Genomic DNA, 14,853 nt, shown 5'->3' on the forward strand with positions numbered 1-14,853 from the left:
TCCATCACTGATAAGGGCTGGGAGGAGGGGAGACCCCGGGACAGCCCCCCAGCTGCACGCCCCTCCATCCCAAGCCGCGGGCCATGGGCTTGCTCAGGACAGAGGCTGAGGAAGCCCCCACGCCCGACGGCTCCTGGAGGCTCCCTGGAGTTTACGCTCAGAAGCCCTTCCCCGAATCAAATGTCGGCTGTTGAAGCTGTTTCCTGTGTAAGTGCGGACGCCCCTAAGCCCGGCAGGGCGTCTACCATGTCCACCCGCCCTCCCCGCCGCGTCCTCCGTGCCTGGCACTTTGCGGGCCCCCGTGAACGCTTGTCGACCGGCAGGTCGGTCCCCAAGCAGGTGCACAGAGGCCCATGCGGGGCTCCAGCAGCCGTCTGCAGTTTCCACAGGAAGGCATGTGGGAGGGGAGTGCAGTCCCTCATCCCACCTGCAGCCAAACCAGCTGTGTGGCTTCAGACGCGTCACACCTCCTCTCTGCTCTCAGCCCCTAGCCCACCTTCTAACTGAGTTGAATTGAATGGCGGTACCTCGAGGTCCCTTCCAGCTGTGAAGGTCTGTGGCTCTGACTAACAGAACTGGGATTAAATCCTCTCCGCCCTCCTGGAGAGGAGCTGACGTCTCCCAGGCGCCAGGAAGCCTCGCCAGCTACGCGGTCAGCACCCTCATCACGGCCAGCCACAGTCCTAAGCACTCACTCTGCCCCAGCCCCTGTTCCTGACGCTCTTCACGAGAGCGAAAGTGAAAGTCGCTCAGTCGTGTCTGACGCTTTGCGACCCCATGGACTATCCAGTCCATGGAATTCTCCAGGCCAGAATACTGGAGTGGGTAGCCTTTCCCTTCCCCAGGGGATCTTCCCAACCCAGGGATCAAACCCAGGTCTCCCGCATTATAGGCGGACTCTTACCAGCTGAGCCACAAGGGATATTAACTGATTTAATCCTATAAACAGTCCTGTGTCAGCACCATTATTCTCATTTTTCTGAAGTGCTGGAAGATTAGGCAACTTTTCAAAAGTTATCCAGTGACTCCTGGAATGGGGGTCTAACCCAAGTGATCTGACTCCACGTCTGAGCCCCTCAACAAGCGTGCGTTCTCCCTGTGGTTCCCACACTGGCACTGGCGGCCTCCCTGGAACCTGTTAAAGTACAGGTGTTCAGGCTGCAGGGTCAGTCTCACGGGGGTTGGTGGAGGCCCGCAGGGCATACGGACCCCTTCCGGGTGACTCTGAGGCACCCAGATTTGCTTCGAGCAGCCAGTCTCCTCTCTAAGCGCTCAGCGCCATCGTGCCTATCAGGGTCCTCTGGGTCTTCACTCCCCGCTGTCCCCATGGGGCGGGTGGGGAGGGAATCGCTGCCCATCTGACAGTCACAACGCAAGACTTCACGTGTTAGATGGTCATCAGCCAGGAGCTATGGGACGACTTTTCAAGGTCTGTCTTCACCGGTGAGGTCACTCCAGGAAGAGGCAGGCGGTGTGGAGGCTGTGACGAGGGAGGGACAAGAGGTCAGTCCTGCAGCTGTGCCGCCAGCAGGGCAGCCGCCTACCCAGCCCTGCAGGCGGAGGGGCAGGACGAGGCGCTGCCCACTCAGCTAGCCTCCCTCCCGGGACGGCTCTGCCGCCCTGTGCCCGGCGGGCGCCCACCAGGCCCCCAGGTCACTGAGCACACAAGGTGTGCCTGTCTTGACGCAAGGGTGCTGTGACTGCAGTAGGAGTGCCAAGGCTCCCTGCGTAGAAAAGCAGCGTGAAGTGTCTTGAGGGTACTCTGTGTTGAAATGACAAGGTACTACATTCGGGCATTCTAAGACATTTAAATCAGCTTCACTTTTTCCTTCTCCTTTTTCAGTGTAGCTCATAGAAAATGCTAAGTTGCATGTGTCGCCTGTATCATACTGCTGTTGGGGCAGCACTGTTTTAAGGAAACTGAGCTTGTACAGAAAGTGCAATCTGCATTTCCCTAATGCACATACCCTGATGTGTTTATGGGGTTTAGTTACCGGTGATGATGGTTATCAGCATGGCGAGGCTCACGCCTGCCGTTCGTGGGCGCCCAGGACCAGCTCAGAAGCTGGATTCCAGAGGTCAGAGTCAGCCGAGGGGCAGGGCCAGGTGGTCAGGACGGGCTGGAGGGGAAGGTCACAGGGAAGTCAGGGCTGGCTTCTGTGAGGGAGCCACAGGTGGCCGTGGGTGTGGAGTCACTTCCTGCCCCGAGCCCACAGCTCATGGCGGCCTCACTGAGCCGAGAGCGGGTTTGGGTGGCTTGCAGGGCGTGCGCGTGGGAGCAGGTAATTGGAAGCACCTGGTTCAGGTAGGCGGCTGGGCTCCAGGAAGCAGTGCTTCTGGGAAGCATGTGAGAGTCCCGGAGCCTGGGCCAGGACGGGCTCCTGTCCGTCTCGGGGGCCTGACAGGGTATTAAAGGCAAACAGCGCTGAGCAGAGACGCGGCAGCAGAGGCAGCGATGCCGCTGTTAAAGGCCAGCACGGAGCCCGCTGCAGTGCTGAAACAGCCAGCTGAGCCCCGGTCATCACAGGGCCGCCCGCTTACCCCGAGCGCCTCACTGTGCGACTTGACTCTCACAGCCGTGTCTCCCCTTTGTTGGGCTTGGGCTGAGCCTGCCCGCGAAGCGGGGGGTGCCAGGTCACTCCAGGTCAAGGCCTCACGAGGCCAGAGGGGGCCTTGCAGCTTCTGTCTTCTGAGGAGGTGGGGGCCAGAGCGGCCGGGAGGCCGTGGAGGCAGGGCAGGTGCAGGAGAGCGGGTGCGTCCAGTACGAGGCCCAGGTGGTCAGGCCACTCTGCCCACAGCCCGGGAGCAGGGCGCAGCCACCGCCCAGGTCCTGCTGCTGCCGGACTCCGAGTCCTGAGCGGCAAGAGGGATCGAGCCCGAGTGTCGGGGGTGACATCCTTTGTTTGCGGTTCTTCCCTACACTGTTTGCACGGTCACATAGCCTGAGGCACACACGCCGAGTATGCGGTGCTGGGCGTGTACGTCTGGCTGTAGAATTTGCTCAGCTTAGTCTTCAGTCCTAAAAGCCCCACAGAATGATGTTACATATGGTTCAGTTCAGTTCAGTTCAGTTTCTCAGTCGAGTCTGACTCTTTGCGACCCCATGGACTGCAGCACGCCAGGCCTCCCTGTCCATCACCAACTCGTGGAGTTTACTCAACCTCATGTCCATTGAGTCGGTGATGCCATCCAGCCATCTCATTCTCTGTCGTCCCCTTCTCCTCCTGCCTTCAATATTTCCCAGCATCAGAGTCTTTTCCACTGAGTCAGCTTTTCACATCAGGTGGCCAAAGGATTGGAGCTTCAGCTTCAGCATCAATCCTTTCAGTGAATGTTCAGAACTGATTTCCTTTAGGATGGACTGGTTGGATCTCCTTGCAGTCCAAGGGACTCTCAAGAGTCTTCTTCAACACCAAAGTTCAAAAGCATCAATTCTTCGGAGCTCAGCTTTCTTTATAATCCAACTGTCACATCTGTACCTGATTACTGGAAAAACCATAGCTTTGACTAGATGGACCTTTGCTGGCAAAGTAATGTCTCTGCTTTTTAATATTCTGGCTAGGTTGGTCATACCTTTCCTTCCAAGGAGCAAATGTCTTTGAATTTCATGGCTGTTGTCACCATCTGCAGTTATTTTGCAGCCCAAGAAAGTAAAGTCTGTCACTATTTCTATTGTTTCCCCATCTATTTGCCATGAAGTGATGCTTTTGAACTGTGGTGTTGGAGAAGACTCTTGTGAGTTCCTTGGACTGCAAGGAGATCTAACCAGTCCATCCTAAAGGAGATCAATCCTGAGTGTTCACTGGAAGGACTGATGCTGAAGCTTAAACTCTAATACTTTGGCCACGTCATGCTAAGAGTTGATTCATTGGAAAAGACCCTGATGCTGGGAGGGATTGGGGGCAGGAGGAGAAGGGGATGACAGAGGCTGGATGGCATCACCAACTCGATGCACATGAGTTTAGGTGAACTCCGGGAGTTGGTGATGGACAGGGAGGCCTGGTGTGCTGCAATTCATGGGGTCGCGGAGAGTCGGACACGACTGAGCGACTGAACTGAACTGATGGGACTGGATGCCATGATCTTCGTTTTTTGAATGTTGAGTTTTAAGCCAACTTTTTCACTCTCCTCTTTCAGTTTCATCAAGAGGCTCTTTAGTTCTTCTTCGCTTTCTGCCATAAGGGTTACGAAGGGTTAGAGAACGTCTATATCAATGCCCACTATTTCCTGCAGGAGACACCAGGTTCCCTGTCGGGCTGGGCCTCCTGGCCAAGGGTACAGACTGATCGCGGTCGGGCTGCCCGGTGGCCACGCTCCCCAGCCCAATGCTGGGAAGTGAGGGCAGGTGTGCCCCTGGCGGGGAGCATGGTGGTTCTGGAGAGAGTGTCTGAGGAGAACCTTGAGGGGCAGCAGGCTTCCCCTGCGCTTTTCTGCTCTTCCTCATGCGGTTCTGCAGCAAATAATAATAGTGCGAAGGGGGAGTGGCCTGGGGACGGGGTTGCGGGGATACAAGGACCCAGCAGGCAGGCGGGCACGCACACTGACCGCAGCCAGCGGTGTCAGAGGAACATACCGGGGCTCAGAGGAACTCCGGGCAGCACAGGTTCCGTTTGCTCGACGCTAAGGTGGACAGATAAGCGTCTGTGAGCCAGCCACCAGTTTGGTAGCAGTGCAGCCGCACAGGTCTGTCCCTGAGCTGTCGTGGCCGTTTGAAGCTCCGGCCGCAGAGCTGAGTGGCTGTGGTTCAGCCTGTGGCTCAGAAACCTCAAGTGTTTACTCTCTGGCCCTTTAAGGAAATGTTTGCAGATTCCACACTTCAAGGAAATAAATGAAATAAAATAAATGAAAGAGCTGAGCTTGAAGTAGTCAGGAACAACATGGACAAGAGAGAAAATCATGCAAGACATTGAAGCCACATTCGAAAGAAAATTTTAAATAAATGTTATTAGAAACAATCATAGGAACAAGCAAAAGGAAATCGGATAAAGGCACATGGAAACGAACAAGCATGGTGTGACGGGCCGCATGTAGCAGACCTGAGCGCAGGGAAGGAGAGAGACAGCTCGTGCGCGCTCGCTGTGCCTGGGAAAACAGGGATGCAACATCCTCGGAGATCAGTGGAGAAACAGCTGTGCTACCTGGCTCTGTGTGTGCAGAGAGCAGACGGTGTTCCCAGAAAAACTGGGTCAGGGTGATTCCCGGAGGACTAGGGCGACCAGGCTGTCATTGCCCCGCCTCGGACCTCGCAGGTCCGTGGGTGTGGCTGGAAGAAAGCCCAGGGCAGGGCACATGGTGGCCCAGTCCGTTTCAGAGCCTCGGTACCAGCATTGAAGGACACGTTCGTAGCGAGAGCTAGAGAGCCTTCTAAGTTTGCTCCATTATTTTTGGTGTCTTTTAAAATTTATGACCTAATGATTTTTACCCTGTCTAGTAAGTTTGTATCTTTAAAATGTCGAAAAGGCCCTTAATCAAAGGACTCCACAAGCCTCAGTATTTTTGCCCATGAAGAAATTACTCGATTGAGGTTTTGATTTTATGCCAAATGATTTTCTCAATATAGTTATACTTGTAAGTTGTATTTGTTCCCCAACTATGTCAGAGTAAGGGGTGTTCCCCCGACCCTGGGGTAGCCCTTCAACCTCCCCCTGTGGGTCCCACAAACGTAAGACCCGGCCTCGCCCAGGACTCCTCGAGGCCCTGATTCAAGCTAAGAACACCAGGCTGTCATCGTGGAGACAGCTGCTGAATGAGCTTGAAGAAATGCATGTGACGAGTTCCACACTTGGAGCACTATGGGGAATTTTGTCTCCATCTGTCCAAACGCCTCTGATTTTCATTAAAAATGGTCCATGGACTTTCTCCCCTATCGTGTGTGTGTGTGTGTGTACACGCATGCGGATTTGTACGTATGTGTGTACGTTTAGACCATTTCCATGATGGTGGCCCTGGAAGCACACCACACAAGCGCAGGGCTGAAATGGCAGCAGTCCGCTGGACAGAGTTAAACATAACCTTGATTAACACATCTCGTTATTCATGGATGACAGCTCGGTTAATAAGTGTCTGTGGCTTGGATACAGAGCCGGAGGTTAATGGCGAGGTGGAAGCAATTGTCGAACCCAGGTTTTGAAGACAAACACAGCCCGTGCTCTGAAGGGCTTGTGTGGAGTCGGGCCGCTGGCCAGCTGTGCGATGCACTTTGGCTGTTCTCCTCCACTGGTCCAGCTGGGAGCCGCCCGAGCCCCGCGCCCAGGGAGGCAGGGGCCCCTGCCCGGGGCTTCCGCGTCCGTGACCCGAACGGCCAACAAGCAGGCGTGGGAGAGGAGGGCTTTAGGGTTCTTTTTTTTTTCTTTTTTTGGAAAATTTTTTAAATCAAAGTTTTACTTTGACTTCTCTAATCAGATTTGTAAAACAGCTAGGTTAGCTGTATGGTTATAAGAAAACATGCATCCAAATGGAGGGAATATCTGTAATCGTCTAGGCTTGGCCCTCCGATGTCAGTGGCGTGGGTCAGGTCTCCCTGACTCTATGTGCCTTAAAAGTGAGACGAATGCGAGACGCACCTGGACAACTGCAGCGTCCGTTTGCCATCAAGGGACGGTTCTCTGCGGAGGAATCTCAAGCCTTGGTGCACCCCTGAACCACTTGTCTTTCCTCCCCGTGGGATGGGTGAAAAAGTGAGAAGCAGGCCAGGTTTTCATTTGCCCTGGTGATCAGGTCAGGGCAGAGGTGATGAGTGTGTGAGGACGTGGGTTCGTCCGTCGTATCCTCACGGGACCCCTCGTGCCTGGAGAGATGGGACTGGACCCTGACGTCTGAAGCCTGTGTCCTCTGGAGTGTTTCTGTGTCGAGCCGCAGGCCGATCACGGGTCACCCCTCCTGCCTGTGATCAGGAAGGCACATGGAGGTGGACCCTGCTCAGTCATGCCATCCGTCCGGGGAGAAGTGGACCAGGTCAGCGCCCCCAGCTGTGTGCAGAGGCCGGGCTGTCGCTTCCCACTCAGGGGCCCTTGTGCTGGGCTGGGTGAGCGTCCCTGTGGGCCGCCGCCGCAGCCTGGGGACAGAGCGCTGACCGTGGCCACTCCAGACGCGAGCTCGCTCGCCTGCTGACCCGGGTGTCACCCGGCCTCCATCACCAGTCAAGGACCATCCGTTATACTCAGCGGAGATTCAGACAAAGCCCTTTCCCTCTGTTAAGACCAGTAAACTGCTCAGGAATAACAAATAAACCTGGAGTTCTGTATCGTTTCCCTTCCCATTCCCAGACTGCGATCTGGGACAGTGTGAACTTTACAGGAAGTGCCTAGAAGCTGGCGGGTCAAAGGCCGCGGACGGTCTGATGGAAAAGAGGGCAGATTGTTGGCATTCGGCCCAGCGAAAGGGAGAGGCTCCTGGCGACCCCAGGTCCCCGCGGGGATGCACCCGCCCCAGGCGCTGGCACCGGCGCTTCACGTGGTCCAGCCCCGGCCAGTCACCACGCTCTCTCCTTTTTATAGCTGTCCTTACTTGCTTTCACGTGATTCAAAATATGATTTTTTTTAAACCATTTGAGCCCCAACATAGTGTTCAAAAGAAATAAAATAAGCCGAGCAGTCCTGAAAGACCTATTTGAAATGTTATTTTTAGAATGGAAATTTGAGTAAAACTACTTAAGTATATACACTAATCCCTCAGAAAAACGTTCAAATAGAAATTCTAGCCAGAAGCATAATTTGATTTTTCCTAAAAACTTTGAAAGTATTTTGAAGAAAGCCGAAATGTGTGTGTGTGTGTGCTTATGTGCGTGTGTGCCCCAGCTTGTGTGTTTGGGAAGCAGGATGGTCCCTTCATCGGGGAGGTGGCTGCAGTGAAGTCAGTGTGGGGGCCATCGTCCCAGGGAGACCCGGGAGACCCCTGCGTCAGGGTGCAGGGAGAGGGCTCCCAGGCCGCAGGAGGAGGGCAGGCAGGCTGGGAGGCTCCTGCAAGGCAGACACAGGAGGGCCCGGCCTCCGCCCACGAGCGGGGTGCCCCGGAGGAGCAGACAGCCAGGGTGCGGGGCCCTGGCCCCGACACTGAGGGGACCTCCAAAGCACCGGCTTCCCAGGCCAGGCGCACCGCCACTATGAAGAGAAGAGCCTGCATTCTGTACCTTTTAAAAACCGGCCAAGCTCTATTATTAATGTAACTCATGTAAAATTTTTGAAGTGTTACAATTGGGAGCCTCATGCTCCAGTGGCTAAGACTGAGCTCCTAATGCAGGGGGCTCAGGTTCAATCCTTGGTCAGGGAAGGAGACCCCACAGGTCTCAAATAAGACACAGTGCAGCCGAATACATAAAAATACAAATGTAAAAAGTTTTGCAGCTGAGTTCATTAACTTCAATACAGCATGAGGTCGTCCTCTGCTGCAGGACAACCTCATCCGGCGTCCCAGTGCGTCCTTGACGTGGGCTGTCTCCATCGCCCCACTTACCGCCACACGAGCTGCAGCGCCACGGCGTGTGAAGTGACCAGAAGTCTCCTCTTCTGTAGGACAAAAATATGATTGAAGACGGTCTGGAAGTAGACCCAAAATGCAAAATAGTCGCAAGAAAAAAGTTTGAGTACAGGAGAAATGAGCATGATTATATTTTTTTAGAAGGCTACCGTAAGTTCAGATGGATAAAGAGGAATTGAACTTTGTTGACTGCATTTTCTAAAAGAAAACTAGCTGCTCCGTTGATCTCAGAAATGTATTTTTCAGCTTATCTAACAGCAGCCAGGGAGACACCAGCCAATAATTTTCTTTAAATGTGAAAGCAGAAGTTCAGTGTACCTGCTAGTGGGGTCTGCGTTCTGAGGGGGTGCCTATTGCTCGTACCTGTTTTATTTAAAGTGGGGGTGCCAGGGCACTCAAAGCTGGTGCACTGGGATGACCCAGGGGGTTGGGGTGGGGAGGGCAGGGGGAGGGGGTTCGGGATGGGGACACATGTACACCCGTGGCTGATTCGTGTCAGTGTATGACAAAACCCACAATATTGTAAAGTAATTGGCCTCAAATTAAAATAAATAAGTTTAAAACAAACACGTGGGTGTGAGTGATGGAAAAATTCTACTGAAGTTGATTTACGCTTTGTTGGTCCCAGGTGTGCAGCAGGGGGGCTCGGGTACGCGCGTGCGTGCGTGCGTGTGTGTCTGGGCCTCCTGGGGGCTCGGTGTGAGGCCCGCTGCGCGTGCCGCGCTGACTGTCCGAGGGCAGGGTGCAGCTCTCACCCGCTCTGCCTCTCTCCCTAGGCCATGTGGCTGATGCTGCAGAAGGACGAGCCCGAGGACTTCGTCATCGCCACGGGGGAGGTCCACAGCGTGCGGGAGTTCGTGGAGAAGTCGTTTCTGCACATCGGGAAGACCATCGTGTGAGTAGGCCCCACAGGCGTCCGCCAGACGCGGCTGCCCTCCGCCTGCCTGCGTCCTGTCTCTCCCTCTGCCCTTCTGGAGCAGGAAGCAGACGCTTTGTCCCACTGGCAGTTCCCATCACACGCGGGTCACCACCTAAGCTCAGTCTTTCAGAAGTTTATTTTATCTTTTTAATTTTTAAATATGTTTTTAAGCTCTTTAATTTTTTAACTTCAAATTTTGTATCATGGTTTATACATGCTTTACTGGGATTTTACTGTCACTAATTCCTCTAAACAGATCAATGTGAGAACGTTATACAATCTCTGTTTTTAATACTTTCACTATATATTTAAAATTTTTGAAACCACAAAAATTTACAGGACAGTTTCAGGTGTATTACCAGCAGAACCCTTTTCTCTGAAGCAGTGAGAGTGGGCTGCTGACCGAGGCCCCACCCCCGTGGACTTCGTGTGCTTTCCCCAATAACAGTGACACTGTCGAACGTGGGTGCAGGGTGGCCAGGAGATCCCACTGGTACGTGAGCAGTGTCCAGTCCGTGGGTCTCACTGAGGTCCTCAGCTCAGCCAGCACTACCCCTTATGCCAGAACAATCCACCCACTTCATCCACTTGTTGATTACACAAATTTTGAAGTCAGATTTTTGTTGGAAGATTTGGGGGCAGTCCATCACTGCAGATGGAAGGTTCTTGTTCGGTGATTATTGAGGTAGGATATGTGTAACGTGCACGCATTCTCGGTCGCTCCGTCGTGTCTGACTCTGGGACCCCACGGGCTGTGGCTCACCAGGCTCCTCTGTTCATGGGATTCTCCAGGCAAGAGTACTGGAGTGGGTAGCCATGCCCTTTTCCAGGGGGTCTTCCCAACCCAGGGATCAAACCCATTTTTCTTGTGTCTCCTGCATCGGCAGGTGGGTTCTTTACCACTGGCCCCGTCTGGGAAGCCTGTGCACAGCATAAAGTTTACCATCTTCATCATTTTGGGGCAGGCGAGTCAGCGGCATTAAGTACGTTCACAGTTGTTGCAACCAACAGCACCGTCCACAGAACCTTTTCATCTCCCCAAGCTGAAACTGTCTCCATTAAGCACTGACTCTCCACCCCGCCCCTAGCCCCAGCAACAAAAATTCTGTGTTCAGCCTCTGAGTCGGAGGACCCCAGGGACTTCGTGTGAGTGGAATGACACAGTTTCTGTCCTTCTGCCACTGGCTCATCTCACCGAACCTGATGTCCTCAAGGTCCGTCCCCGTTGTAACTTGCGTCAGCATGTCACTCCTTTTTAAGGCTGAGTAATACTCCGTTGTGCGGTTGGACCACGTGTTGCTTATCTATCTGTTGTAATAGCTGGGTTGCTCCTCTTCAGCTATTGTGAGCCGTGCTGCTGTGAACATACAGGTATCTGAGTCCTTGCTTTTAGTTCTTTGGGGGTAAAAGCCTAAAGAGTAGAATTTCTGGGTCTTATGGTAACTCTGTGTTTAACTTCTTGAGGATCTGCCAAATATTTTCCCAAGGTTCAATTTTAAAATGTAAGAACTCATGTACAGCCGGGGCGAATTCATGTCAATGTATGGCAAAAGCAACCAATATAATATTGTAAAATAATTTGCCTCCAATAAAAAATAAATAAATTTTTAAAAAAATAATAAAATGTAAGAAAGGACTTCCACTTCTAACTATGATGGAATAACAGAAATTCGGTTAAACCTCTACCTTTGAACTGAGACTGTTCAAAATATCGAGAACAACTTGTGGACCACAGGTAGTGCAGGACCAAAACGGGCCCTGGCAGGGAAGGAACTCGCGGGGCGAGCCCTGCAACGACCCGGCTTCCTGGAGGCACGACCTCCACCTGGGAGGGAGGAAGAGGCACTCCTACAGAGGAGACGGAGGTCAGGGCTCAGAGTCCGGGGCTGTGGACGGTGTGGACGAGTTCTAGAAAGGTGTGACCTGCAAAGAAAAGGAGCTCCAGAAATGTGCGTCAGGACCCCCCGAGCTCCTGCTGAACACGAGGGAAGGCCACAGGCTTGGACAGGAAACTGCCTGGAGGTAGAAGTGAAGGCTTCCCAGGGCGTTCCTGAGGCTGCGAGGCGCGTAAGCTGCAGCCGTCACCCAGCGACCTTGCTTATCCTCAGAGGATGGAGTGAGTCCCCAGAAGGCCTGAGCTCCAAGGTGGGGTGCCCGGAAGTGGGGTGCCCCACATGGAGGCTCCTCCAGGACCAGGGCAGCAGAGCTGACGCACAGACTTCAGGGGCTCACAAGTCACTGAGCCTCCAGCCATCGCAAAGCCCTGTGTTCCTCAAAGGAAGACAGTAAAATCTAGACTCAGAAGCATAATTTTCTTAACGTTCAGCATTCAACCAAAAATTAGTAGGAGTGTCACAAAGTGGGAAGTGACCTAAAACCAGGAGGAAAGCCCATCACGAAAAACAGGCTGAGGAACTTTAAAGACAGCGGTCTGAGCTCGTGGGGAGAGCTGCTCGGGAGAGAGAAGGAGATGCACGCGTTTCTCATGAGGGCCACATGCAGCCTCTAGAGGTGAAAAGTGAAGTGTCTGAAATGAAAGCTCACTGTCGGCATTGAGGACAGAGCAGACACTGCGGGAGAAAAGCGAGTAACCCTGTGCATCCCGTTCTAGAAATAGTCCACAGCGGAGCCCAGGAAGAGACAGGCTGGAGGGAGACAACTGAGTCCCACCCGGTTAACCCGTGAGGCAGAAGCAAACAGCCTAACGGGTGCAGTCAGAGTCTGAGGGGAAAGCGGGCAGAGGGCGCAGGAAGAGAGTTAAATGACAGCCCAAGTTTCCCAAAGCACTGAAGATAAACGCCAAAGAGAAAACGCAGGATTACGTAGAGGGGAACAAAAATAGGAGAGCTTTGTTACGAGAAACTATGCAAGGCAAGGAGACCTTGTAGCAGCATCCTCGAATTGAAGGAAGAAACCTAAGCCTCGAGTTCTGTGCCCTTGGAAACCATCTCGGAAATGGAGGCGAGTTAAAGACTTTCCAGATAGGCGGAGGCTGGGAGGCTTCGTCACCGGCAAACATTTAGATGGAAGGAGAACAGGAGTAGCCAAAATGTGGGAAAATATGTTTTTTCCTCGCTTTAACATTTCTTTGAAAAGTAATTGACTGTTGAAAGTACAAATAACAGCAATACATTTGTGGTTTCTAATACGTATATAAATAAATTGTACAATAGCAGTAGCTCTGAGAGTGGGGACAGGATGGAAGCATTGCATCATTGCATTGTTGTAAGATGCTGACACCAGATGGGAATTGGCATGAAAGTATTTGAAGACAGACTGCAATTAGTTAAAGTATGTGCTACACACTCTGGAGAAAGTAGTAACACAAAACAAAATGAAAAATAGCCACAAGCCAGTACTGGAGTCAAAATGCAGTCCTCGAAACTGCTCATCCAGAAGAAGCGGGAAAAGAGGGAGTGAGAACAAATAGCAGATGGGGCTGACAGGAAACAGATACTACCTGTTCTGAGAGCTGCACCCGTTGTAGAGGCCCTAAATAATCAAAAGAGCGATAAAGGGACTTGATAAAAAAGCAATATGCTACTGACACGAGACACATTTTATATGTAAACACATAGATAGTTTAAAAGTAAAAAGGTGAAAAAAATAAAACATCCAGATACTACCCATAAGGAAACTGGAGTGGCTGTATTTATATGAGATGAAATAGACTTCATTTACTTAGAAGGAATAAAGAGCCCTTTCGTATTTTAAAGGGGTTGATTCTTCATAAAGACACAACAATTTAAATGTATATACACCGAGTTATAGCTGCTTCAGAATACTGACAGGATTGATAGGAAGAAAAGACGCACTTTCTGTCCGTGTGCTTCGGCACTCCTTTCTTTGTAACTGCAGCACAAGTAGACAGAACGTCTTTGCAGATAGAGGAGTAAACTCACTTGGCCTAACTGGCATTTCTAGAGCTGACCACCTGACACACTTCTCAATAACTCACAGGCCAAAAAAAGAAATCACAGGGGAAATGAGAATATATTTTGAATTAAATGAAAATGAAAGTAGCATACCAAACTTTGTGGGGTGCTGCCAAAGCAGCGCTTAGAGAGAAACGTGTGGCTGTGAACACCGATGTTAAAACGCAGGAAAGAGCCCAAACCAGTCATCCCAGCTTCCATCTTAAGACGCTTGACGAAGAAGAGCACATCAAACCCAGCGCAAACAGAAAGAAGGACACGACAAAGATAAAAATGGAGATAAATGAAGTCGAAAACAGGAAAATAATGGGGAAAATCATATAACCAAAACGTCAATAAGCCTCTATCCAGGAAAGAAAGAGACGACAGAAATTACACGTAGTAGAAGTAAGAGTTATCATGGCTACAAGCCCTCCAGACGTTGACCGAGTGGTAAGGAAATACCACATACAGATTTTTGCCACTGACTTTTTCAAATTAGAGAAAATGGGCAAATTGCATGAAAGACACAAATGGCCACACCTGATTCAAAAAGTCTATAAATTTCGGTAGTTCTATGTGTATTTTAAAAACTGAATTTTTAATGTTTAACAAAGAAAACACTCCCTTCCTTCCTAACACTCACTTAGAAGAGAGAACACTTCCTAACTCATTTGATGAGGCCAACATTACCCTGATGCTAAAAGTAAAAATGTTACATGAAAAGAAAGATGCTGACTAGTATTTCCAGTGAGCATAGAAACAAAAAATACTAACAAAATATTAGCAAATTGAAATTATCCACATATAAACAGTTGGTACACCACAGCAGAGTGGGGTTTATTCTAGGAATGGAAGGTTGGTTTAACATTTGAAAATTAACGTAATTCGACATACTAAGAGAAGAAGTCGTGTTTTTTTTTTTCAATAGAGGCAGAAAAGACATTTGATAAAATTTAACAACTATTATTTTTAAAAATTAATTTCAACACACTAGAAATTGAAGGAAATTTCCTCAAGCTGATAAATCGTCTTTGAGAAAAACTAACAGTTAACATCATAGTTAATGTGGACATACTGACTGCTTTTCTTCTAAAAGTGGGGCTCAGGGCAAGGCTGTCTGCTTTTGTCAAACCATTTCAACATTATCCTGGATCTTAGCCACAAGATAAAGAAATGAAAGGAAGACGTGTGTCTATCTTATCCACAGACAGCTTGATGGAGTACTTAGGAAACATCAGTATTCTACCCCAAAAGCCAGGAAAACTAACAAGTGGCTTCAGCAGCATCACAGAATACAAGGTCTGTATACAGAAGCCAACTGTATTTCTGTCTACTGCCATTCAACAACGGGGAATTGAATTAAAAAAAAAAAATACCGCTTAGAGTAGAATCGGAAAAATGAAATAGAGATGAGCTTAGTACAGTTACATGAGAGATCTGCACGCTGAAACCTGAACGCCAGCGAGGGGGAGACCAGAAAAGCCCCGAGTAGTGGGGAGGCTCCCTGTGCGCGGCCTACAGGTCCGGGAAGACACAGCTCTC

General features: G+C 51.0%; 1 protein-coding gene across 5 annotated transcripts in view; it reads left to right on the top strand.

Annotated features, from left to right (window-relative positions):
- The window catches only part of GMDS (GDP-mannose 4,6-dehydratase), a 434,343-nt gene that overhangs the window by 358,951 nt on the left and 60,539 nt on the right, over window positions 1–14,853 (top strand). For all 5 annotated transcript variants that reach the window (XM_088831391.1, XM_088831388.1, XM_055406579.2 and 2 more), the window contains one exon: window positions 9,252–9,370. In XM_088831391.1, coding sequence (XP_088687517.1) covers window positions 9,252–9,370 — 119 coding nt within the window. The remainder of the gene's footprint in view (window positions 1–9,251; window positions 9,371–14,853) is intronic.

Source organism: Moschus berezovskii, chromosome 23 (assembly GCF_049115385.1).
Source record: "Moschus berezovskii isolate FMDL1 chromosome 23, NW_MosBer_1.0, whole genome shotgun sequence".
In the NCBI taxonomy this organism is placed as follows: domain Eukaryota; kingdom Metazoa; phylum Chordata; class Mammalia; order Artiodactyla; family Moschidae; genus Moschus; species Moschus berezovskii.